Genomic DNA, 27,618 nt, shown 5'->3' on the forward strand with positions numbered 1-27,618 from the left:
AATCCAGAGAAAAAGTAGGATTCGGGAGTCGGTTACGCGCGAGGAAGGTATTAGCACCCTCGCGACACCCAAAATTGGTATCTTGTAAAGCACGTGTTGTCTTGATTTTCAAAAATACGAGTTCAATGTAACATTTAGTCGTGATCTAGTTGAAACACGAGAATTTTCAATTCTTTTGATTTTTGAGAAGGTCATACCGTTTTAACACGAGCCAATTGATGTTCACCCAACATAGCGATGAAATCGATGACTTAATGTTAAATCGGTATGTTGCCTTAATTATTGAAATCAATTAGAAAACAAGAATATGATTTTCGAAGTAATGCAAAGCAAAATTGATATGGAATAAAAATAAATAAATGAAAGAGCTAGGTATATATTGAAGCAAATAATCAATGTGACAATAATAATAAAGATGTATGCGATATTAAACGTAATACTAGAATTAAACATGAAATGGAAACAATGAATACATATACATAATAATGATATTAAGAATATGCACGTAGAATATATATATGTAAATAATAATAGTATTAGAAATATGCTATATAATATTTGAAATATATACATGATATGTATAAAATACAACATTTAGAAGGTATATATATACACATAATATATGAAAATACGTATACAATATAATGTTAAAACACTTATATAATATATACATACATAATTATAATGTTGAAAGAAAACATAACAATATTAATAACAATACTAATATTACATAGATATATACCTATATATATATTAAAGATATACACATGTATAATAAAATACATGAATAATATGATATTAAAAATATATCTATGTAATACATATAATAAAAATAATAATACACATAATACACATAGTATAAGAATATAAGAGTACTAAAAACATTTACATAATAGTATGAAAAATACGTACATAATGCAAAGTTAAAAATAATATATGAAATATATATACATAATATCTATTAAAAGAATATACACGTAATATATACACATGTATTAAAAATAATAATGATATTTAAAAATAATTATTAACAATGTTACATAACAGTATATCTATATGAATGTTAAAATATTTATTGAAACTAAAACTAATACTAATAGTAGTAAAACTAATAATATAATATAATATAAAAATAGGTAATTGATAACACTATGATATGAATACGTATATAAAAATACATGCCCAAAATTCAATAATAATAATGATACTAGCAATAATAATGAAACACACATAAATAAATAAAATATAATAATAATACTAAAATAAAGTAAATAAAAAATACTATATATAGATATATATACAATAATATAAAAATGTGATAAAAAAATGTACATAAGGTCGTGTAAAATATATAACTATGACACTAAAGTATATACATGATATATATGAAAACATAATATAGCATTAGAAATACATATTAGAAATGTCTCCACGTAATATAGGATGAAAAAATATACATAAATAATAAACAATGAATAAATATAATGAATATAGTAAATATGAAAATAAAAAGGAGAAAATATAATATATGAACAAAAACTAGGTATAATAATGATATAAAGAAAATAAACAATAATATGTTAAAAATAAATTATAATAATATACAATAGTAGAAAGCATGTCTATACGTATTTAATAAAATATATATTAATAATAATAATAAGGATAATATAAGTGTATATACGAAATAGTAAATATATATATATATATATATAACTAATAGTATCAAAATATATACATGATAGTATAAAAAATAATATTAGCAAATATATGTACATAATATATATATATAAAAATATATACATAATATAGTATTAAAATATATGTACATAATATATACTTATTAGAGATAATAACAATGCTACAAGACAATTGTTATATAAATACACATACATACATGAAATATGTTTACATATATAATAAATTATATATTGATATTAGTCATAATAATAATCAATTTATTTAATCATAAAGTAATAAAAATAACTAAAAAGGGATTAAATTGAACTAAAAACAACATATTTGGGGCGAAATTGAAATAAAAATAAAAGGAAAGGACTATCTTGAACACGCGCGGAAACAGTGGGGGGCCAAAAGGGCAATTTGCCCAAGCCTTTAAAATGCACAGCATTGAGCGGGATTAAATTGCGAAACGCTACAAACTTTAGGGCCAATTTATAAATACATATAAACTAAATTGTAGAACGTTTAAAAAGCGGAAGGGTCATTCGCGCAATTAGACCCTTTCGCAAAAACACGCGGATCCTTGGAGCGGGTCGGGTCAACAAGTGGGTTAGGCCAAAACAACGCCGTTTTGGGGCTAAAGAGCAGCCCCCAAAACGACGTCGTTTTGGCGGGCTATATAAGGCCTAAAATTAACAAAAAAAATCATTTGGTGAGGGAGAAAGAAAAAAAGAAGAGAGAAGGGAGAGAGAAGGGTGGGGAAGGGGATTTTCGGTGGGGAGTCCGATCACCGGACCACCGTCGGCGTCGACGCCGGTCACCGTACACGGTGGCCGAAAAGGTAATTTTTTTATTATATTTTTTGCTTAATAATATAGTATATATATATTTGAATATATTAGAATATAGAAGGGTAAAAGAAAAGCAAAAGAAGAAAAAACAGATTCGGTAATAGGAAAGAAAATAGATTTTAATCACACCTCTTGATGCCGATCTTGATTTGAACAATCTTTTTTATTGATCTATTGTTGTTGTTTTTTTAAAACTAATGCATGTGTTGTATTTTTTCTTCCTGAACTGTTGAAAAAAAAGAAAAAAAAACTTTTCCCCCAAAACGAATTTCATTCGGCTTTATAGCCTATTTGGTCACATTGTCTGTTTCCTTCTTGTTGCTGTTGCGTGTCCTTCTTGCTTTGCAGGTGGAGCAGGTGGTGGATGTAGCAGACGACATAGGGTGTTGCAATGGGACGTTGTCGGCGCTGAGGGCAAGTGGGGGCTGATTAGGGTTAGGGTATTGGGTAAAGGTTAGTGGGCTAGGTTGGTTTAGGTTAGTGGGTATAGGTTAGTGGGCTTCTGAATTTGGTTCAAAAGGGTTAAGGGGTTTAGGGCATTATTATGTATTTGGGCTCGGGTCATTTATAAAGTAAATGGGTCAAGGGTATTGGGTTTAATTTGTAAAGGTTTAACATCGGGCCCGGGCAATTTGGGCTTATACAATGCTAATACCTACAAAGTATTTGAGCTGGTGATACGTTCTCAATCTTAAGGTATTAGAGGATTATAACATAATAATACTGTAGCACCCCAAACCCGGCCCAGAAGTTATGGCCGGATCCGGCATGCCACATCAAAAACGTAAAAAAAAAATTTCCATTCTAAGTCCAGAAAATCGTACCTGATGTTCAAAAGATTAATTTAAGGATTAAAGTGAATGGAAGTCGTGCACCGTAGGAAACCGGAAAAGAGGTGGTGAGTCCATCTGATCGCTTAAGTACCAAGCTCCTTCGGATCCAATCCTAGACATGCATACCGCCATTGCCACACCTTAACGTCATGGATATTTCTAAGAAACCGATTTGATTAAGTCATTTTAGGAAAAGTGATTAATTTTGGAAAATACTTTCATTGCGGAAGCTTTGCTTGTTGTCGAGTTATTTTGAAATCAATTGTTGTTTTTGAAAAGCGCCCTAAAGCTATCCAATTTCAACAGCTTAAAATAAGTAATACCTATCTTAGTAATACATATTAAAACCATCAAAAATAATTAAGCGGCCTTATTACATTTAAAACCCAAAACTTCAAACGTAAATAAAAGGATGTCCAGTTCACGGAAGAAAATCAAACTTTCGAACCGGTGGCCACTCGAATTCCCTCACGACTCCAAGCCCACTATGGTTGGGGATTTCTGTGTGGATGAAAATAAAAGGGTGAGTTTGGGAAACTCAGTGTGTAAGGAAAACCCATTCAAAGCCCAAGTCACTCAAGCCTATTGGGCCTAAGCCCATTCAGTAATCAGTGGTCTGGGCGAGCCCTTTCAGATTACAATAAACGGGCCTTAGCCCTTATTCAGATAATGAAGATGGCCCATAGGCCCATTTCAAAATACATGCAACATCAAGAAACATATGCAAACCCATTTGGGAGACTACTCAACCCACCAACCACTACACTCCACCCGTACCAGCCATACACTCCATGTGGGGAATAGCTCAACCCACCCATTTAACACTCCACAGATTTGCGACCATCTTCGCTCAGATTATCATAAGAATTGAGGCAAAGCCTCCAAGACGTGGACAAGCCACTTTCAGTACTTCCTCCGTCAATATCCCAGTCCCATGCATCGATAATAACAACATGGCATGCAAGAAATAACAACAATCAAACATGCATTTAGGTCAATTTAACCTAGAGGTATTTGGTAATTTATCTCCTAGGGTAAAACGTAAATTTTCCACTTTTAAAGGTATTTCAGCAATTTATCTATTTTAGGGTTTTTCATGCATATTCCTACCTTTCACGTACTAATGTAATCACTACCGAGGGTTCTTACCGAATTGGGCTGTTGGCCCATCATTCCAATTTTGGCCCATTAAGCCCAAAAATATCGAGGGCACGTAAATCATGCACTTTGCAGTCCAAACATTGCAACTTACCTAAAACATTAATCGATTTACCTCACGAGCATTCGCACACTCGCAAATCTACAAAATACCGGTTTTCGGCATTTCAGCTTTTCGACTTTTGCCGATCTAGACTAAGAAAGAGGGTGTTAGTTACACACATTTGCGACGATATCTTGTGAGATCCACACACGAAGTGCCTACAATTGGATTACTAACACGTTAATCTAACTATTCAAATACGAACTACGATTAACCCCTTACAATATTCAGCCAACCACACCTACAGATCATAGTAAGCTTATAAGAAATCAATAAGCAACTCATTAACAAATTTTTGTCAATGTTTACCACATAATCATAATTTCACTGCAAGCTGTCTTCCTGAGCAACAGTCACTAAATCATTTATAACTGGAGCTACGAAACTCCAAATCAAGTGCCGTTAATTTTCCCTGAAAATAGACTCATATATCTTTTATCCATAAAATTTTCAGAATTTTTGGTATGGCCAATCAATACCAGATTTTTCTTAAAGTTTCCCATGTTTCACTGTTTGACTAATTGGACCACTCTTCATTACGAATCAAATTTCTCATTGTACAGAATTCAAAATATGTTCTTGTTTATTTCATTAGAAACTAGACTCAATAAGCTTTAATTACATAGTTTATTCAGCTTCTAATTCATCTCCCACAATTTATGGTGATTTTCCAAAGTCATGTTACTGCTGCTGTCCCAAGCAGATTTATTACCAAATCACTCTTTCACACATACCTTGCATGCATGTGATTTAAACATGTATATCACCAATCAATCATCACATATCTATGATTTTACTTAAGTATAATCTCCATTTCATCATTTTAAAGCACAACATGTTAGCTGATTTTTCCCTTTAACATCTAAGGCACATGCATGCTCATTTGTTTGGCTCAACTTCACCTATCTTCCATTTTTCATCAAAAGAACATGAAACAACAACCATTTCCTTCATTTTAATTCATGACTAAATGCTCACAACACAACTAAAAATCAAAATATATTTTAAGAGTTAAGGTAGAATCAAGAAGAACTCATGAACCTCAAAATAGAAGCAAGGTACCAAGAACTTACCTTCAATTTTCCTCCTCCTAATGACCAAATACTCAAGAGCTTTCTCCTCTCCTTTCTCTTCTCTAACTTTCAGCTATGATGAACAAAGATGGATAAAACTTTGTTCTTTTCACCCCTTTTTCTTTTAATAAAACTTCATATTTCATCCATTTAATTCTTTAATACAAAAGACATGATATTCTTATCATGAAACATTTACCTAACCCATTATCATGAAACATTTACCTAACCCATTATCATGGAACATTTACCTAACCTATTATCATGAAACATTTACCTAACCCATTATCATGGAACATTTACCTAACCTATTATCAATTTGTATCAATTTGTACCATAAATTATGGATATCAAGTGTACATTTTGTCTACAACAACATGATGGCTGGCCACTTCATGTAAAATGGGAGGTTTGTCATGCAAATCCTCCTATTTTGCACTCTTATTTATTTGGCCACTTCAATTTAGCCTATAGCATTTTCAAACATTTTCACATAGGTCCTATTTCATCATTTCACCCCATTTTTCTTATGGAACAAAAATTAACTAAAATTGCCGGGTTCTATCTTAAGCTTGGGCCTTCTAGAGGCCCACTAACATAATTAAACCTATGCCAACATTCACAGGATTCCCGAAAATTGGGGCGTTACAAATACACGCTCAATACAAGATCTCTCACCTACAAAACGGATCTTATGACATGTCAACTATACACGTAACTTTATTTGATACTGTCAGTAGGGCATGATTGATTATTAACCACCATTAAAACATATTATAATTCAAATTAACATAGCACTATCACAATGCAATCTCATAGTCACAAACATTCAAGTATACATTTCAAACATAAATCATTCGACTCAATTGATCAAGTTTATACGTACTTCAAATCGTGTTTGATATTAATATTATTCAACTATATTAAACTACTTATTTAAGCATAATTTGAAGTCAAATTATGAGAGCAAAATAGGAATGACTACTCGTCGACTAAGGGTGTACATAATTCAACTTTAACCAAATTAACCAATTGAACTAAATTATTCGATTAATCGGTTGGCCATTGAATCTAATTCAGTCGGGAATTGGTTAAGGGTTTTTTGAAATTTTGGATAATGGTTAGGTCGGTTTGAAATTGGGTAATTAACCGAATTAACCAAAATCATTAATAATAAAATGTTATAGGCCCAATATATTAGATAGGTCCAATATATTACGTAAGCCCAAAATATAAAAAATTAAAAATGATTTTAACACTAATTAGATTTATAAAATTATTATAATGAGCTTAAAATCATAGTAGATTTTTATATTTTTAAACTAAAAATAAAATAAAAGAAAGAAGCTGTAATATTTTTTCCATTGTCAAACTCAAAACAAAGTTTGGGACGGGTGGGTGCCGCTTGACATCAAACCATCTTCTATTCTTCTTGACTTCTTCGAATATTTCGAACTTTTTTTCTTTTTCATTTCATCCTCAAGTCTCAAACTTTATTGTTTTTAATGTAGAATTTATTATGATGGTTTTAAATTAGTGTTGTTATTGTGTTATTTGTTATTTTTTTTAAAATTAAAAGCAAAGAAAAATACCATTGCAATGATATTTTTTTATGCTTCAAATTTATTTGAACAAAACAAAAACATGTAAAAATTTCGATTAATTTAGTTAACTGCTCAAATTAATCGAAATTATTTTGATTAGTTAAAAGATTTTGAAACTTTTTTGGTTTGGTTAATGATTAATACTTTTATGGTTTTAGTTAATTCGGTTCGGGTATTAATTGAGTCGACTGTTTGAACACCCCTATCGTGAACAACTTTTTCTTTTCTCTTATCTCTCGATGTCTCGGCGTCGTCTTTAGCTATGTTCAATAAATTAAATTACAAAAATTCATTAGTCTCATACATTACACATTGAGGCGTAAAAATTAAACATGAAATGCACTTGTTCAATTTAATCCCTCAAAACCCCCTAAAATCTGAAACGCTCGTTTCTCACGAGTTACCCAGTCGAATTTAAATCTGACTTCGTAAATATACTACAAGGACCTTAATTATCATTCTATAACATAAACTTCCAACAATTTTCATTCTATTCAATTTGATCCTAATGTCACATAATTACCCATGTAATCTACTCTCAGTTCAAGCTCAAATCAACATTACTCACTATATTCTAAAGCTTATACAGCTATGTAAATCATGATTTTCAAGCTCCCAATTCACTAATACTCGATAATGGCAGCTTGAATAAAACTTAGCAATAAAAAGAAAAACTAACACTTGAGCTAATTAAGGTTAGATGATTAAAAATGAAAATGAAATATTTTTCTTTTGTTTTATGCTTTCTCTCTTCCACCATCATTTAATCGCACACTTTGCTTTAATTAACTAATTTAATATAATTAAGACATCAAATAAATGTTCATGATTTGCTCATAAAATAGTTAGTGGCAATGGATGGAAGAGATCATTCCGAAGCACTAAGTATGAATTGCTCAACGGTTTAATTGTTCTTTGGTCCTTGGCTTAATTGCTAGCTAAGATTGCTCTTTGGTCCTTGGCTTAATTGCTAGCTAAGGACTTGTTCAATGCTTCAATCAAATTTCTTCTTTCTACTCACCTAACCATTTAGTCCCTCTACTATAAATTTAATAGTTTAATCAATTCTATTTCTTAATCCAATTGCCTCGTATATTTCTCGTTTCGACATTTCGAACGGCTCGACTTAACCAAATTAGTCTTAACCCTGACATTTCCAATCAACATAAATTGATTGTTGTGCTTACTTTTTTTTAGGGGTCAAAAGAAGTATCTAAACAATCAATTTCGTCATATTTACCCAAAACATGCTATCATCTAATAACAACGTGATACGTGACATGTTTTTAACGGACATTCCACCCTCCTCGAGTAAAATGAGATAATATTAATAGTTTAAATACTACTTTTGACCCCTAAAGAAAAGCTTTAGGTATTTAAATGAAAAAATTGATATAATCTAATCACCTTTATAACTAAACATGTTTGAAGTTGGAAAAAAGCAAATAAGATATGATATCTACAAATATTCGAGTCTACATTATCTATTAAAAGGTGAAAGAATACGCTTATTAATTTTATTATTAAATAGGAAGTTGAGGAAGGTTGGATCAACCCAAATTTGATGAATGAATAGGTTTAATTATGATAAAAGAAAATAAACAAGGAATAAAGTTATTGTTAGAATTGTAAATAATATCTAATATAAAATTAGAACTGTAAACCAGGATCTATCATGTCAAATCATCAAGAATAAATAAATAACAGAACTAGATGTGGAAGCATACTTGAATCCATGGATTCCTTGAAATTATATGGATCTTGGGGTTTTGATCTTCCAAATTAGCACATAAGAAATTTAGAGAATATTTGCTCTCTCTTTCCTAATGATAGGATATTAGAAAAGATATCTTGTATATAATTTGGAGACCATAACCCTAATATTTATAACCTTGGCATATTAGTTCTAATCAAATTCTAATTAGCCCATCATTAATCAGAATTTGATTAGAACTCAATTACTAGAATATCTACACATATTTGACCCGTACTTTATTTAATAATTAAAGCCCAATAAAATTTTAACCAAATTAGATCACTTTTAATTTGGGCTAACCTATCATGATAGTAAATAATAACATGTAATTACCCTTATTATATATGTGATGTCCAAATTTTACAACAATCTCCCACTTGGACCACATATATACTAATTACTCTATAATTACATGTCATTATATAACCCTATGAGCTTAAAATTTTACTATCATATCCAAAAGGTATTTCGAACAATCTCGTCCATTAATTATGTTAACATAGAACCAAGACGACTTTCGTTACATATATTGTAATTAAATTCATCCACGATCACGTATATTAACACAACCAAATGACATAGATCAAGTATGGATGTGTAGCATGGAAATTACATGCAATATGATCTAAACATATCTATTTCCAATTGGTCCTCCTTAGTGAGATCAAACCTTACCAAAATCAGAGTGTGAATAAACCAAATAAACTTTATTTCTGGAGAAAATAAACTTAATATCTTTAAACTGAAATAACTAAAAATGTGACTATAACATAAAAGCATTTAAAAATACAAACTTCCACTAAAACCAAATATCCTTCAAATGACATTACACCCATATGAGCAGTGTGCTCTTATAAAACCTTAAGTGTAGCGGATCCGCAATCATTGGGTTTGTCCTAATATGCTTTATAAGCACCTAACCACTCTGAACTTTTACTTTAACAACCAAGAACTTAAAGTCTATGTATTTTTACTTTGATGTGCTCATGTTGCTATTGGAATAAAAGACTGAAATTTGTTTTCACAATTTGCACCTTAGTGACAAAATCTTATATCCATATTCCATCAAAATCGGAGTCATATACCTGATGATCTCTAACTGATTAAACCTCTGATATGTGAGCATGTAATCTTTTGTTCTCTGAAAATACCTTATAACCCCCTTGGATGCTATCCAATGGTCCAAACCAGGGTTGCTTAAAATATCTGCCTAATATCCCAATAATGTACACAATATTCCAATGTATAAAAACCTGAACATACATTAGACTTTCTACTGCTAAAATGTAAAAAATCTAATGCATTTTTTTTGTAATCTCAAAATCATTCTTAGGGCATTGATTGATGCTATACTTATTATTGACAAGCGGTATGTCATTAACATATAAAACCAAATATAGAACCTTACTCCCACTAAACTTATGGTATATACGGTAATCAATAAACTACATCTCTAAACTGAATGAGATAATCATTTGGTAAAATTTGTAATATTATTGACGAGAAGTTTGCTTAAGCCCATATATGAAGTTCTTTGTAAATCATTAAATTTGCATCATTAGACACAAAGTTTTCTAATTGCACCATATAAATGTATGATCAATGTTACCATTGAGAAACCATTAACTTAAAATTCATTTGATGTAGCTTAATGTCAAAATATTCCACTAAAGCCATTATAACCCTTTCTCTAGTGGACCTTTTTAATGACATTTATTCTTGAGGTTGTTGAGTTTGTTCTTCTGGAACAATTACCTTATCTTGAATAGGGAGTTGTTTAACATTGTCGTATTAAGGTTCTAGATTCACTTCTTAATCAATGATAGGCATGTGAACCTAAACATCATCAAAAGTGATAGTAGGAACTGAGTTAGAAGTTAATTCCTCCTTAAAAGCAATGTCTCTAACATTATTTCTCCCTCCAAACTCAACATTCTAAAAGAATGTTGCAATTCTCGTCTCAAAAATATTCCTAATTGTGGGATCATAAAACTCATAGCCCTTAGATCGTTCAGAATTTCTTAACCCTTAACTTTATAGACATCAAAGAAGTTAGAAGTGATGTCATTTCGATTTATCGTTTTTAGCAAAACGTTTCTTAATTTTGTCAAGGAAACCTTGGATTGAGTAATCTTTTCATATTCTATGCCCCTAAAGGCTTCTAAAATGTTGTGCTTCATGTTCATTAGACTATTGCAATTTGAACGATCCCACCTCTCAAAATCCTTTTTAGCATAAGGGGTGTTTTCCGTAGTGAGAGATGCAGGTTGTTCTTCCCTTAGTGCAATGTCTATGTTCATACAACCAAACACTATAAGTAAGTGCCTTTTCCATTCATTGAAATTAGTCCCATTAAGCATGGGTATAGAATTTATATTAGTAGATATTGTGGCAGTAGAAGATGAATTAGCTAAATATAGAATAAAAAATAAGCTCACATCAATATTCATAAGTAAACAATAAATTCAAGATAATGGCTAATCCCATCTCAAGATATCAAACACAACATTAATATCAAGTTTTTGGACAGTAATATTAACAGCAGTACTCTTGTTGTAGCAATCAAACATTGACAATAAATTATGTCAAACAATTAATTAATCTTTGGACTAACTTATTGCTCACATAAAATATCTTATAATTGTCACACATTTATCATCACAGATGTCGTTGAAATTCTGCCAAATATTAACTTACCTTTGGGTTAATTAATAAACGCGTGAATCACAAAAACATATAATCATCTTAATATTTCAAATAAACTAATCTACACAAAAGAGGTCACTATGGCGACATTTTGTTTCAACTAATCTATTTAAAATATTAGACATCCTTAATTAAAACCCAAAGCCAAAATTTGAATTTATTTGTTTGAAATATTTCTTTTAATTTCATCTTTCAATCAAATTAAAAGATACTAGTATATATATGTATATATAGTTATCCCAAAATAACATACAATGATGTTGACAAATATAATAATAGTTGAATAAATTATAAACCATAAACAACTTCACATAAGACTTCAAATTTAAACCAAAATAATTTGAATAAAGGTAAACCTCATCTTAAGATATTGGACACTCCATTAGTATTTCATCTTTGGACAAAATATTAACTTGTAAGTGATATCTTGGTGTAGTAATCAAACATTGACAATAAGAACATGCCGAACAATAAATCTTCCTTTGGGTCAATTTATTACTCACATGTAAAACCGAATAATCGTCACATGTTTATCACCATAGTTACACATGTAATATTATTAACCTTGATTTGGGCCGATCAATATCAACATAACTTAAGTTACATGTACAAAAACTTTTATATTTTAAAACAAAATAATTTATACAAAAAAAATCACTTTGGTGACTTATTGCTTCAATTAAGTTATTTTAAAATATATATAAGCATACCAATATTCAAATTTAAAATTTCCCCAATAGTCAAATGTCAAAACTATTTTTTATTACTTTATAGACTCAAATAACCCAAAATAAGGTTATCTAAATAGCACAATAAAAACCCTAAAACCTTAATCTTTAACGATATATATATTTTAACTATATATGTCAAAACCGAACGGAAAATAATGTAGTGATTCAATGCCAAATAATTAACAAGTACATGTATTCATAATTTTGGCATAGACAAAACACCAAAGCAATTCACATATATATGTATATCTAAAATCAAATAGAAAAAAAACTTACCCTACATGTATCACGTAAATCCTAACTTGTATTTATGATTAAACAGAAATTCAAATAAATACTTGAAATAAAAACTTCAAGTCAATATATATCTCATAAATAAATCCGTAATAGTTGACATACCCCATAATTCATACCATAGACTAATACATATATGTTTATATCTTGGCAGCATAGAAAATTGAAATTCATTGACTAATATTAATAACTTAAAAATAAGCAATTATGCCAAGAAAAGGAATCAAAATAGGCGGCACAATTCGTAAATTTCAACAGCAACTATGATGCAAAACGTTAAACATTAAAGATTAATTTATCTTGCACCAAAGCACTCATAAAATTGAATATATAACCATAAAAAAATTAACTTCAATGATATCCATCAAAACTTAATTTCACCAATTAAGCTATAAAAGATATCTTATTGAATAATGGTTATAAACACCTATTCACGCCAACTATAATCATGCATTAATCCTCAAAATCATTGATATGCATATAATATATATACACACAATTATAATAATATAAAAATAATATTGGCTTGCCTTACATATTTCATGTAAACTCAAATTTATATTTATGGCCAAAGACATTATCATAAAACTTTTTTATACACACAAATACTTAAAAAATCCATAACCACAAAATATAAAATAATCCCAAATTATATAAAAGCCTTTATATGCCTAACTACTTATGAAAATTCATAACAACCATATTTAAAAAATCCCAATTATTTTAATTTTAATCGGGTTCCATAAGGACTAAAACTTATATAAAATAATTATAACAGAAACCAAAAGTAATCATTCATATATATGAATTAAATTCAATGGTGAATATAATTCATCATAAATAAAGACAAAAGATGATAATTCCATATATATTCAACCATAAATAGAAAATTTAAAATAAATATTGCGAAAAAAACAACTTATCAACATTTATTTATTCGATTATCAAGTGAATTAACTTTCAAAACTAATTAAACAACTCAATTGGAATTCTTCAATTGCAAAAAGTTGTAAGTTTGTAACTTTAATTTAATAATGACTTTAACCAAAATTTATAAAATAATTGTGTGAAAAGAAGATAAAAAATTTCACAAATCAATTTTTATCAATTGATTATAAATAAATAAACCTTCATCTTTCGAATAGCATATGCAAATATTAAACTAGATTATATTTATAAAACCCTAAAACTTTATTTAAAGAATCAAAATCGAAAAATTTATCGAAATCTCAAAGATTCAATATAATATATAATTAAAATATCAAATCCATAAAATTTAAAAAGAAAAATGAATCAATCCAAAATAATAAAGAATCAATTCATTCTCAATGATTCAACATGATAATGCTCTGATATCACTTGTTAGAATTGTAAATAATATCTAATATAAAATTAGAACTGTAAACAAAGATCTATCTTATCAAATCATCAAGAATAAATAAATAACAAAACTAGATGCGGAAGCATACCTGAATCTATGGATTCCTTAAAATTATCTGGATCTTGGGGTTTTGATCTTCCAAATTAGCACAGAAGAAATTTAGAGAATATTTGCTCTCTCTTTCCTAATGATGGGATATTAGAAAAGATATCTTGCATATAATTTAGGGACCATAAACCTAATATTTATAACTTTGGCATATTAGTTCTAATCAAATTCTAATTAGCCCATCATTTATCAGAATTTGATTAGAACTCAATTACTAGAGTATCTACACATATTTGACCCATACTTTATTTAATAATTAAAGCCCAATAAAATTTTAACTAAATTAGATCACTTTTAGGCCTAACCTATCTTAATAGTAAATAATAACATATAATTATCCATATTATATATGTGATGTCTATATTTTCCAACAGTTATTATCTTTTCTGATTGCTTGGAAGTAGTCAAAGTCATTATTGGAAGTTCTTCTACAAATTCTAATTCTGCTCTGATTCGGCGCATTCACAATATTTTATCTCAGGAAAATCAGTGAATTTTACGATACATTTTGAGGAAACAAAATCAAGTTGCGACTTGTCTAGCTAAACAAACTTTAATTGGAAAAGCTAACATGCAAGTGTTTGATGTTCCTCTAGAGAGGACTCGTTGTCTTATTAATAGGGACAAGCATATGAGTGCTACATTCTTTTTTGTAATTTTTTAAGTTTTTTTATATATCACAAAAAAAAAACAAGGAATATAATAAAATTTCCTTAACTTGGTTCCTGAATTTTTTTTATCTACATTAGTCTAGAATTTAGTAACTTTTCTCAATTTGATCCCTCTACTTGGATTTTATTAATGTAAGATGACGTGACATTTTGAGATTGTATCATGTCATTACTTAAGTTTATTTTATTTTTGTAATTTTTAGATTTTGTATAAAAATATTTAAATTTTCAAGTGATGACAATACTAAACAGAATCCAAGTTGAAGAATTAGATTGAAAAAAGTTGATAAGTTCTGAGGCTAATGTGGATAAAAAGTTTAGGAACTAGTTAAAGGAAAAATTGTGAAGTTCAAATATTAAATGTTACATTATCCAAATAAACAAGGGTATGTAGATAACATTAGTCCCAAAACTTGACAATTTTTCTTAATTTAATGTATGAACTTGAATTTAGTTAAGATATAATAACATGAAATTTTGAAATTATATAATGTAATAACATAAATTTTATTAATTTTAAAACAAGTCACGATATGGTACGATATTAGAATAATATCATGCCATTACTACTAAACAGAATCCAGGTTAGAAATTCAACTAAATTAAGAAAAGTCGTCAATTTTAGGGACCAAGTTGATAAAAGTTGTCAAATTCAAAGATAAAATGTTATATTATCCAAATAAACAAGGGCAAATAGGTAAAATCAGTGTGGAAAGAATTTAAGGGTTTTAGGGTGGAAAACTTGAAAGGGTTATATATAGAAAAGGCCTTTTTGTTTTGCTTTGCTTATTATCATCAAAAACACTTTCTTCTTCTTCTCTTCATATTGGTTTTTTCCCTTAGAACTCCACGACACAGATCCAAGGAGTTGGGGAAAACCCTCACACAAATTCTCTCTCTAAATCTTAACCGAAAAGGTCTCCAAAAAAGACTACCCTTTTTGCCCATTTACTCTCCTTATTCAACAAATTCAGCATCACATCCCCAAAATAGTCGCTTTTTTATCTCTTGCTTTCTTCATCTGCTTCAAGGTTGATTGATTTTCTCTCTTTTTTTGTCTTTGATTTTCTTTTTTGGGTTTGGTGTTTGTGTTTGATTGGAGTGGAGTGGAGTCCTTTTTGTTTCTATGTTTTTACTTCTTCTGTTGGATTTTTTTTATGTTTATTGGATCTAATTTTACTTTTTGAGATCTGGGTTTTGATCTGTTTTCATTGTGTGATTTTGGGTTTATCTTGTTTTTTGAGATTGATAAGTTTTATCTAGATGATTTTGTAGTTTAGGGCTTGATAAATTAGCAAATATGAAGCCTTGTTATGCTATTTTTATATGTGTTTATTTTTATATGTCTTAATTCTGAATGTATCTTAATTGTCAATAAATCAACTTCAAGCATTTAGGTTGAAACCTTGCCATTAATTGAGTGAATTATTGTTAGCAGATACAGGACAAACACTAGTTCGATTAAGTGTTCGACTATAGTTTAATCTCGATGTGTTGGATTGATGTTACTTTGAGGCTGATATTCGAAATCAGAATTTGTTGTCATGTTCGAATGAATTAGGGTGTGTGACCTAGCGTTAGGATACGCCACCAATTTTGTAGAACCTTTGAATGCTAATTGGCGGTTGTATAAATCTGAATGGATGTGTAATTGACAAAGTAGGTTTTTGCTTCTTTCCCTTATACGAAGACTCATCCATTAACTACCTTTCGAAGAGGAGTGATGATTATTTGTTCCCAGGATAGTGTCTTTGGTATGTTCTTCAGTGTTGATGTTTTAAAATTATGGGGTTAACTTTGTGGTAAACAGTTTCCTTTTGAATGTGTTGCCCCTGTGTGAATTTTGAATTTTGGAGAGGTGGTCAAGGTGGTGTCTCTGATCGTAAAACATTTACGACTTAATATCAGATAGTCATCTGCCCCTTTGCATATCGTCCCTGGATACTAAATCAGAAGTTAATGCTTGTGCACCCTTTTCACTTGGTGTGCAAGTTTGGCTCTTCTATTACATCTTTAATGCAATGAAAAACATTCCATTGTACCTGGTATGTTTGTTCACATCCTTAATGTCATGTAATAACTTGATTTCTTGGTCAGTACCCTGTTATATCTTCAATCTAAAAGCTATAATATCTATCTTGAGGTGAGCTGGACTTTGGTTAACAAGCTTTTCACTCTTTTTTTTTCCATCTGCAGTCATGGCTGGTTTAGCACCCGAAGGATCCCAATTCGATGCTCGTCAATATGATCAGAAAATGAGTGATTTGTAAGTTTCTTGTTTGTTGATCACAAACTTTCCTCTTAGTGTTGTTCAATTTTACAACTTGTTGATGCTTAGTGTGATGCAATTTCAAATGCTACAGGCTCCAAACAGACGGAGATGATTTTTTCACTTCTTATGATGAAGTTTATGACAGTTTCGATGCAATGGGACTTCAAGAGAACCTTCTGAGGGGCATCTATGCATATGGTACTTATACTTACATAAATTTTTTCGATGTTTTATTTTTCTTTTTTGCTAATCTATGTTAAATCTCGATACTTTTGTCCGAAATGTTTTTTTAAGGTTTTGAGAAGCCCTCAGCGATTCAGCAAAGAGGAATTGTTCCATTCTGCAAGGGTCTTGATGTGATACAACAGGCACAGTCTGGGACCGGAAAGACTGCGACTTTTTGCTCTGGAATTTTGCAGCAACTTGATTACGGTATAGTCCAATGCCAGGCTCTGGTTTTGGCACCCACTAGGGAGTTGGCTCAACAGATCGAGAAGGTGATGCGGGCACTTGGTGATTACCTTGGTGTGAAGGTCCACGCTTGTGTTGGTGGGACTAGTGTTCGCGAGGATCAGCGAATTCTTCAAAGTGGTGTTCATGTTGTTGTCGGTACACCCGGTCGTGTCTTCGATATGTTGAGAAGGCAATCACTCCGTCCAGATTATATTAAGATGTTTGTCTTGGATGAGGCTGATGAAATGCTCTCCCGTGGTTTTAAGGATCAGGTGTGCTATCTTTGACGTAACTGTTCTGCGTTTTGCAACCTTTGGTTTTGATATTTTGTGCTCTGCTAATGTTGTCATGTCTGTCAGATCTATGACATCTTCCAGCTTCTTCCGGGCAAGATTCAGGTTGGGGTATTTTCTGCTACAATGCCACCCGAAGCCCTAGAGATCACTCGGAAGTTCATGAACAAACCTGTGAGAATTTTGGTTAAGCGCGACGAACTAACCCTGGAGGGTATCAAGCAGTTTTATGTTAATGTTGAAAAGGAAGAGTGGAAGCTCGAAACACTTTGCGATCTCTATGAAACACTGGCCATTACCCAAAGTGTCATTTTCGTGAACACAAGGCGCAAGGTTGACTGGCTAACTGACAAGATGCGAAGTCGAGACCACACAGTTTCTGCCACCCATGGAGACATGGACCAGAATACGCGTGATGTCATCATGCGGGAATTCCGTTCTGGTTCTTCCCGTGTTCTCATCACTACCGATCTCTTAGCCCGTGGTATTGATGTGCAGCAAGTCTCCCTTGTCATAAACTACGATCTGCCTACTCAACCAGAAAACTACCTCCACCGAATTGGAAGAAGTGGAAGGTTCGGGAGAAAAGGTGTTGCCATAAACTTTGTGACTCTAGATGATGAAAGAATGCTGTTTGATATCCAGAAGTTCTACAATGTTGTCATCGAGGAGCTGCCATCGAATGTCGCGGATCTCCTTTGATGAGAGATTACGTTTTCAGAAGGTTGTCGAGGCGAGCGCTTTCATTGTTTGAATGTCCAATTAAGTGTGCTCTTTTTTTCTTTTTTGGTTTTCCCTTTTTAGCATTTTAAGTTGAATGTTCTTTAAGATATTTGACCATTTAATTATGTGTTCTAAAATTGCTACATAAAGTTTATCCACTTTTCCTCACTCTTTTGCACTTTATTTATGCTATTCATAGTTTTGAGTTTTACAGGCAAATTACCTCCTGACTTCTTATTTTAATCAATTTGAACCCTTTTTTTTTTTTTTCATTCTCTTTTCTGCATGGTTTCCGATCCGAAATCTCAAGAACCAAAAAAAAAAGAAAAAAAAGAAAAAAAAGCACATATATTGAATATTTCGGGCAGTTGAGCTAACTAGATCTTCAATTTCTCAAGTGATTTTAAAAAAAAATAAATTGTCTATTATTGATTTATAGAGTAATTGAAGAAAAAATAGCTTTTAACAAATTTTTACTTATTGAGCTTTCAAAAGTATTTTGGTCATAACTTGAGTTATAAAATTTTATTTTTGGCCTGTAATATATCGATTCTAAGGGAATTGAAAGATCTAATCGAAGATATTTCACATCTCAAGCCTAAAAAATATCAGAAAGGTCCAAATATGACCTAAAATTTTTTGCATTATTTAATTAATGACACTATATTTTCTCCATTATATTATTTTTGTCATATAAAAATAATGTAACATAACTACTCTTAGTATTATTTTTCTTTTGTGTTTTCTTTATTCTATGGTTTCCAAACTCTCTTTTCTAGTCAAAGTATTATTAAAATTTGATTCAATACATTTGTGAGATTTATTTTACGCTTTAATTCTTCTTTGTTCTTTAGTATTAACACATTTTTGCTTGAATTACAATTGTTTAGGTTTGTTAAATATGTGACATCTATTTAATAGCTTAAAATGGTTGTCTTGTCAATTATAATAATTAAATCCATAATTGTTTATTTTATTCTAATATTAGTGACAAACTACATAAATTGCTTATATTATAGTTTACGATTATGTGATGTGGATGTGTGATCTAGCCTTAATAAGCCATGTTGGGGTGAGTTTGTTGGTTAGAGTTAAGTCTCTCTCATTTTTAATGTTGTCGGTAAGTTCAATCTCAAACGTTGAGTTACAAGGTTATTTATCAATTAGGAAATTAATTTCGAAGGAGTTGCCTCTTGATTACTGAACAAGTAAGGAGAGATTGATTGCTTGGCACTGAATCAGCAATTAGAACTAATTTCAAAGACATTCTGGCGCCGATGATTGAACTTATGAATCAAACGAAGATTTTACTTTTAGTTGGAGTTTCTCACTGTTAATTTTCGTAAAACTTTTAATTATTGTTTTCTTTATTTTAATTTTTAATTTGAATTTATCTTTATTCTATAAAAATCTCTCATCTTTACTTTATTTGTTTTTTTAAAAAAAATTGTCATTGATTTTTGTGTATACGACACTACTTACTACTTTTATTTTTTTATATGTTTTGACAGTATCACAATTCAAAAAATCCGAATAAACCTAAAATAACCAACCTAAATCACATGTGTGAATTAAACTACAAACAATTCGAAAAATCCCAATCAACCTAAAATAACCAACCAAAAAGCATTTGGTAAACTTTAGTTTAGAGGTGAGTGTTTGATTGAATTGAGTGAAAATTTTTTGAATTAATTGAGTTAACGAGTCCTTTATTATCTTAATTTGATTTGAAATTCTTTCGAATCAATTTCAAATCTTATCCTAATTCGATTTGAAATTCTTTTGAATCAATTTCGAATCAAGTCGAGTGAAATGAAATTCAAGTAAAGTCCAGTCGAATGAAATTGTTCGAGTTAAAGTAAAAAATTAAACATGTCAAATTAAAATTTTGTTATAGTATAATTAATTCCATATTAGAACACATAAATTGAAAGCATATATATTTGAGAACTTTTTCAAAGTAAAATAATAAAATATTTTAGTAGGATAAACTTGAATCATTAATTAACTTATTTAGGTTCCCAAAATAATTATTTTAGAAAATATAAAAAATTGAATTTTTATATATTATTTAGAATTTTATTTAAAATTTTAAATTTTTTAAAAATAAAAATTCTAGAGTTTTTATAAATATTTTGAATTTTAAAAATTATTTTGAAAATTATTTTGATTTTATTTTTGTAATTTTTGTTGAAAGAGACTAATTTGCTCATTTTCAAAATTGATAGGGACCAAATGGATATTTACACCATTCTATTATTCGAATTGTAAAATTCAATTTGACTCGAATTTGAAACTCGAATTACTTATTCGAGTTGACTTAAATAACTCAAACAACTTGATTCGATAAACTCGAAATTTGACTTTTTTTTCATTATTCTCAAATCGAATTAAATTTTACTCACTTTACCTTAAATATCCCTTGAGATAATAAAAAAATTGTGTTGAATTGAGTGATGAAAAGGATATTTTATCTTGTAAATCATCTTCCAACAACGGTGGTTTTGTTAGGATGAAAATCCAAATATACTTTCCTTAAGAAGCATGTTGCAAACTTATAGCTGAGTTTTCTTGTGTTTTTTTTTTCTCCTAAGTTCCAGCTGTTACCTTTCAGCTATTACAATCCATCAATTTAAATAAAATATTCGATTCTTTTTGCAATTTCATTGAATTCATTCAACATGTGATGGCAAAACAAGCTCTTCCTCCTTTACTTTTAACGAGGGATCCATTACATATAAGGCTAGCCATTGATAAACTTGGTTGGATAGTATCATACATTAGCAAATTAATAATCTTCTCAAAATCATTTATAAATTGTTTGCATATCTTTCAAGTTCATGATTGATCTTAGATAGTGAACTATTTTCATCTTTTAATTTTGAAATATTTTTCTTATATTTTGAAACCATAATTTTAAACTTCAAGCCTAATTTATCATAGGCATCTTATAATTCATCAAAAGAATAAGAAATTGAATTAGATGAGTTAAAAGTTACCTTGAAATTTTCTATGACTATATGGAAAATGTAGGCTTCTTTTTGTTCTTCATGAGTGACCTTATGTTTGTCTCATATCTCCTTCGCATTAGAACAATACAACACCCTATTGTACTCATCCGGACCAAGTGCCCAAAATAGAATGTGCATGGCTTCAGCATTGAGCTGTATATTCTTTTTATCTTCTTCACTCCGTTCTCTCTTACTCTTTGACACTAGTTGCTCTCCTTATTTTTGAGAAATAGAGGAACCATCCGTGATGATATCTTAAACCGCTTACCCTAATACAATATATCATAGTTTAAAATCGTAAAATAATATTATACAACTCTTTGGAAAGTTTAGGTTTTATGTACATGTCATTACTAGCAAACTCTAGCTCAATATCATAGCTTAAATCTTCTATTCCTCAAATGGTGATGTGATGCCTCAAGTCACTAGTTCAATATTTTCAAAACAACATTCACCTATGCATTGAAACCATTAAGACGTTAAGGTCGTAAAACTCAAGTAAGTAACAAGGGTTATCCTAGCTTACTATATTATCATATCATTATTACTCAAGCCTCGTACGATTAGCTCATTTCATTAATTTTCGATACACAATTAGGATGATTACCGCTATTGTTATTCTTGCCCTTTGAGTAAATATTCATTTACCGATATTATATTTACATTTTTTTTATCCACAACATACATATTTTCATTAATTTACCGTTTTATTTTAATGGATTTTATTTCAAAGTTTTTCATTTCATTATATGACAAAGTTATCTAATGTTAAGCTTTTGTTTTCATTTCTCATTAACTAAGTGTCTAACATTTCACATTTCATTTTTTATTTGTGGCATCCTAAATCCGGTCGAGACAGTTTGATCTGAATTCGAAACGTCATATTTGTTAGCTCGATAATGGATCGAAAGCTCCATTGAAATAATCGAGGGGATGAATTGGTCTTTTAATAAATTTGGTGGAAGCAATGAATGGATAAACAATTGACACAAAGATTTGGAGTGGTTCGGCCCAGTTGCCTACTACACTACCTTAACTTTCCACAATTAAGGATTTTTTTAAATTCAACAATTTGTTTAACCTTTTAGGAAAATGTTTAACCTTACAACTCCCTTAAAGATTTCTACGCAAACCTTAAGACTCAAACCCTCATAAAGAAATACAAAGAAGCAAACAAGAAAAAAAAAAACCCTTACAAGATCAAGTTGTTTGCCAATTAAGCACAATTTTAAAGAGAGCACTTGAACTGAATGAAAAACAATAAAATTCACAAGTGTATGTAAGAAAAATATTGAAAATTTAAGCACTAAAGTTGTATGATTAATCTTTTTGCTTTGATTCTCTATCTTGTTGTTGTAGGATCTTTGAAACCTAATATTTATACCCTATAATTTACTTCTAATTGTTGGAGTTGTTGTGGAAGTTAATAAAGCTATTGGGATGAAAATACCAATTTATTTAATTCACCTGCAACAAAAAGTATCAATACTTTTTGAAAAGTATCGATAATTTTATCATTTAATGCTTTAATTCAATGACCATTAAATTGATAAAATTAGTACTAAGAGAAAATTATTGATATCAAATAAAATGTATTGATACTAGATCGATACTTAATAAATACCTCAAAAATGGTAGAATGTTAATTTCAGTATCAATACTAAAAAATGTATCAATAAAATATACCAAAATCGATAATCTTTAAAATTAACCGATACCAATAAAAAGGTATCGATACCATATCAATACTTGGTAACTTAATTTCAAGTCGGTGACCTATTTTATAAATTATTAGAAATTTATTGATACCAAACAAAAAATATCGATACTTTTTGGTCTGAAACATTTTTACCTTGTTTCAAAATGTTTGAAATATTGTTTTTAATTAACTTGGCCTTAAAAAAATTTTCTAAATATAAATTTAACAATTTTGTATTTTAGATATGATCTGAAGTACAACTTTTTCCAAATGTTGTTTAAAATAATTTTTATTCAAAACATTGTATTTGTTATATATAACTTTGTCTCATTTACTATTTTGATTGGTTTGAGTTCTTCCAAACCTTAAATAGGAAGATAAACGTGTTTCAATGCACTCGAATTTATGTTCTTATACTGACAACAATAAAAATATCAATCGAGAAAAAAAATATGTCTGCTTTTGTAAGTTTCAAAAAGAGTATTATCCATGCTTATATAAAACTATATACTTTCCGCTAAGTTAGGCCTATTTTTTCTGTTGAAACAGTCAAAGTCGGTCCAATGATTGCATGTAAACTGCTACGTATTTACCAGAAGGGATCATAAAATTTGCACTTGCAACTGTTGCCCGAGAAATGAGAAAGAAATGGATATCAACTTTGCGGTGTTAGTGAGACATTGGTACTCATAAGTTATTTGAATTTGATTTAAAAAAAATTAAATTTAATTTAGTAATTATTGAGTTAAGTTTGAGCTATCGATCGATTCGAATTCGAGTTTAATAATACTTGACTCAAATAGTTCGCAAGCCTTATCGAACTTTTCATATTTTTATATTATTAAATTATGTCATTACCCTTAATATGTATTGTTAAATCTAAGCTTAATTATTGAGTTGAGAATTCGAGCTTGAGTACAAAAATTAGTATATGAGCTTAATTGAGCTTGAGCTCAGGTAGCTCGATTATATCTTGAGCTAAATTCAAGTTTAAAAATAGATGTTCGATCGAACTTAAGCTTAAATTTAACAAAATTCAAACTCGGCTTGACTCGATTAAAGCCTTAGTACTTGCTCTAAAGTGAGGGTTGGGGATTGGTCTGCTGAGAAGCAGATGTTGACATCCATGACGGTAAACAACCAGAAAATGAATATAATTGTCGAAACCATTCTTTTGAAAACGGGGATCGACTTTGTTTGAAAGTGAAAATTAAAATGGGAGTCGCCACCAATCTTTTATCAGGTGTGATCGGATCACCTTTGTTTTAATAAATCAATTTTAGTTTACTAAAACAGGGCCTTTGGTCTACGAAACTTGAGAGAATGAGTTCGGGAGTCGGTTACGTGCGAGGAAGGATTAGCACCCTCGACACGCCCAAAAAATTGGTACCGAATTGATTAGTTAGTGTCTTAATGTCGAAAATTAAAAATCAGGAAGGGACTTGAAATACGATCTTTTCTATTAATACTGATTTTAAAATTCTTGAATTAGCTTAAATCGATTTGTTTAAAGATTTCCTTATCTCGAGATATCGGAGTATCACATCCCGTAAGTTAGGACACAATACCATGAATTCCCGAGCACAAGGTCGTCTTTTAATTTAAATTGGAAATACGTGCATTTCAAAACTCAAAAGGATATTTAGCTATTTAGAACCAACGAGAGAACCGAAACCCCGTAAGTTAGGGCACAATTCTTCGATGTTCCAAAATGCGAAACATTGCTTTATTTATTGAAATTAGTAAAACCATGAATAAAAATCTTTAAAGTAATGAACAATGAATGATATAAAATAGGCGGAGACAAAAATAAATGAGTTGGAAATACATTGAAACAAATAATAAATATGACAACAATATTAAAACAATAACAATGCATGCGATATATTAAACGTAATAATAGTATCCAATGTGAAAAAAAACAACTAATATATACATAATAAAGATATTAAGAGTATGTACGTATATATATATATATATATATATATATATATATATATATTTATAAATAGTAATAGTGTTAGAAATATACTATATATAGTGTTTGAAGTATATACATAAAATAGTGAAAATATAACTAGTAAAGTTAAGATATATATAATATATACATATGTATAAAATAGATATAAAAAAATATGTACATAATATAGTGTAAAAATACATACATAATATAATTAAAATATATACATAAGATAACATGTAGAAAAAAAATATAAATAATATAGTATTAAAGATATATACATAAAATAGTATAATATATATATCGTAATATAAAATTTAGAATATACCTAATATATTAAAAGAATATATATATAATATAATATTAAGAAATATAATAATAACAAAAAAAGAGGGAGAGAGGGTGATTTCCGCCACAAGGTCGGCCACCGTCCGATCCTCGGACCATGGCAAATCTGGTCGGTGCCACTGCAGTACTGCAATGGGATCTCAAAAATTTTTTCGATAAAAATGGGAAAGCTTCCTCCTTTTATCTTTACTTTCGTATAAAAGAAACAAAATAAAACTGAAAGGAAAACAATAAGCAAACAAAGAACTTAAAACGAGAATAGACCAAAAAACCTCTTTTGCTTTGATATTTGATTAATCTCAAAAAAAAAAAAACTAGCCTCTCCAAAAACTAGCCTTTACAATAACTCTTCTCCTTGATTACTCTCAAAAAACCTCTCAAAAATCCTTTACAATAACTTTCTCCCCCAAAACTTCTTCCTCTCCTAAATACAAAATATGAGAAGGCTTATATAGCCATTTACCAAATATTTTTTATTGTTTATGTCTTCATTTGTAGGTACAAGTGGTGGTGGAGCAAGTGTAGCTAATGGAGTAGGTGGTGGAGCAAGTGTGGCTAGTGGAATAGGTGGTGGAGCAAGTGTGGCTAGTGGAGTTGGTGGTGGAGCAAGTGTGGCTAGTGGAGTTGGTGGTGGCAAAGGCTAGGATTTAGTTGAGAAAAGTTTAGGTTGTGGGCTAGGGTTTTTTTATTTTGATTTGGGCTTAGGGTTTGGGCCATTGGGATTTTGATGTAAATTGGGCTTTGGGTAGTTAAGATTTTGAGTTTTGGGTTTAATTTTGGTGGGTTAGGTAAGGTTAAATTGGGTTTTGATGTAAATGGGTTAAAATTGGCCTACAACAATGCCCTCTTTGCTTATTATCGTAACAGAATAAAGCAAAGACACAAAAAAGGCCAATTTTGCCGGTCTTACTAAGTATGGACTTCTTTGGTGCTCTTCTCATCCGGTAGTCTCTTTCCAAACCATCGTATCTTGTTGTCTTGATCAAATCCATTGCATCTTCGATATATGCCTTGTAGCTTCGATTTACTCCAAGGTGACTTCAAAAGATAAGATCTACGACTTCAATCGCTCTTCCATCGCTTTAGTCGATAAAATTTGTGGTCTTCTCTTCTGCAACTTTTAGAAAGGTAAGATCTGATATCATCGATCAGCTCCACTGTAACTTCAGGGATATAAAATCTGTGTCTTCGATTAATTCCAGTCTTTATTCTTTACTCGGCATGTGAATTGACTTCAGGGATATAAAATCTGTGTCTTCGATTAATTCCAGTCTTTATTCTTCACTGTAACTTCAGGGATATAAAATCCTGAGCTTAACTCATTTCTCGCAATATGAATTGACTCTTTAAAACTAAACATTAAAAACAGAAATTGAAAATAGCTCAGCACGTGAGCCAAGGCTCAACTCACTTCTCACAATATGAGTTGATTTTTAAAACAAAATTTGTAAAACAGATTTTGAAAATACCTCAGTATGTGACCCGAGGCTCAACTCACCTCTTGTAATATGAGTTTATTTTTGCAAAGCATAAATTGAAAAAAAAATAAAAATAAAAATCAATATGAGCTGACTTTTTTGAAACACAGAAATTGAAGAACAGAAATGGAAAACACCTCAACGTCTTGAGGTTCAACTCACCTCTCGCAATAAGAGCTGATTTTTTTTGAAAAACAGAAATTGAATAACAGAAATGGAAAACACCTCAGCGTCTTGAGGTTCAACTCACCTCTCGCAATATGAGCTGATTATTTTTGAAAGACAGAAATTGAAAATACCTCAACGTGTCTTGAGGCTCAACTCACCTCTCGCAATATGAGTTGATTTTTGAAAAACAAAAATTGAAATTACCTCAGCGTCTTGAGGTTCAACTCACCTATCACAATATGAGTTAATTTTTTTGAAAAA

The 27,618-nt window shown here is 30.1% G+C and overlaps 1 protein-coding gene across 1 annotated transcript; it reads left to right on the top strand.

The window, feature by feature from the left end:
* Positions 1–15,699: 15,699 nt before the first annotated feature.
* On the top strand, positions 15,700–18,912 carry LOC108457021 (eukaryotic initiation factor 4A-8). Its single transcript, XM_017755816.2, has 5 exons — positions 15,700–15,983; positions 17,149–17,218; positions 17,316–17,422; positions 17,519–17,949; positions 18,037–18,912. Exons 2-5 carry the CDS (start codon positions 17,151–17,153, stop codon positions 18,670–18,672), a joined length of 1,242 nt encoding a protein of 413 aa, XP_017611305.1. The 5' UTR covers positions 15,700–15,983; positions 17,149–17,150; the 3' UTR covers positions 18,673–18,912.
* The last annotated feature ends 8,706 nt before the right edge of the window (positions 18,913–27,618 follow it).

This window comes from Gossypium arboreum, chromosome 9 (assembly GCF_025698485.1).
Source record: "Gossypium arboreum isolate Shixiya-1 chromosome 9, ASM2569848v2, whole genome shotgun sequence".
In the NCBI taxonomy this organism is placed as follows: Eukaryota; Viridiplantae; Streptophyta; class Magnoliopsida; order Malvales; family Malvaceae; genus Gossypium; species Gossypium arboreum.

Coding starts and splice junctions, on each gene's coding strand:
- LOC108457021 (XM_017755816.2), top strand. CDS start 17,151: ATGGCTGGTTTAGCACCCGAAGGATCCCAATTCGATGCTCGTCAATAT. Junction 17,219..17,315: donor GATCAGAAAATGAGTGATTT/GTAAGTTTCTTG, acceptor CAAATGCTACAG/GCTCCAAACAGACGGAGATG. Junction 17,423..17,518: donor GAGGGGCATCTATGCATATG/GTACTTATACTT, acceptor TGTTTTTTTAAG/GTTTTGAGAAGCCCTCAGCG.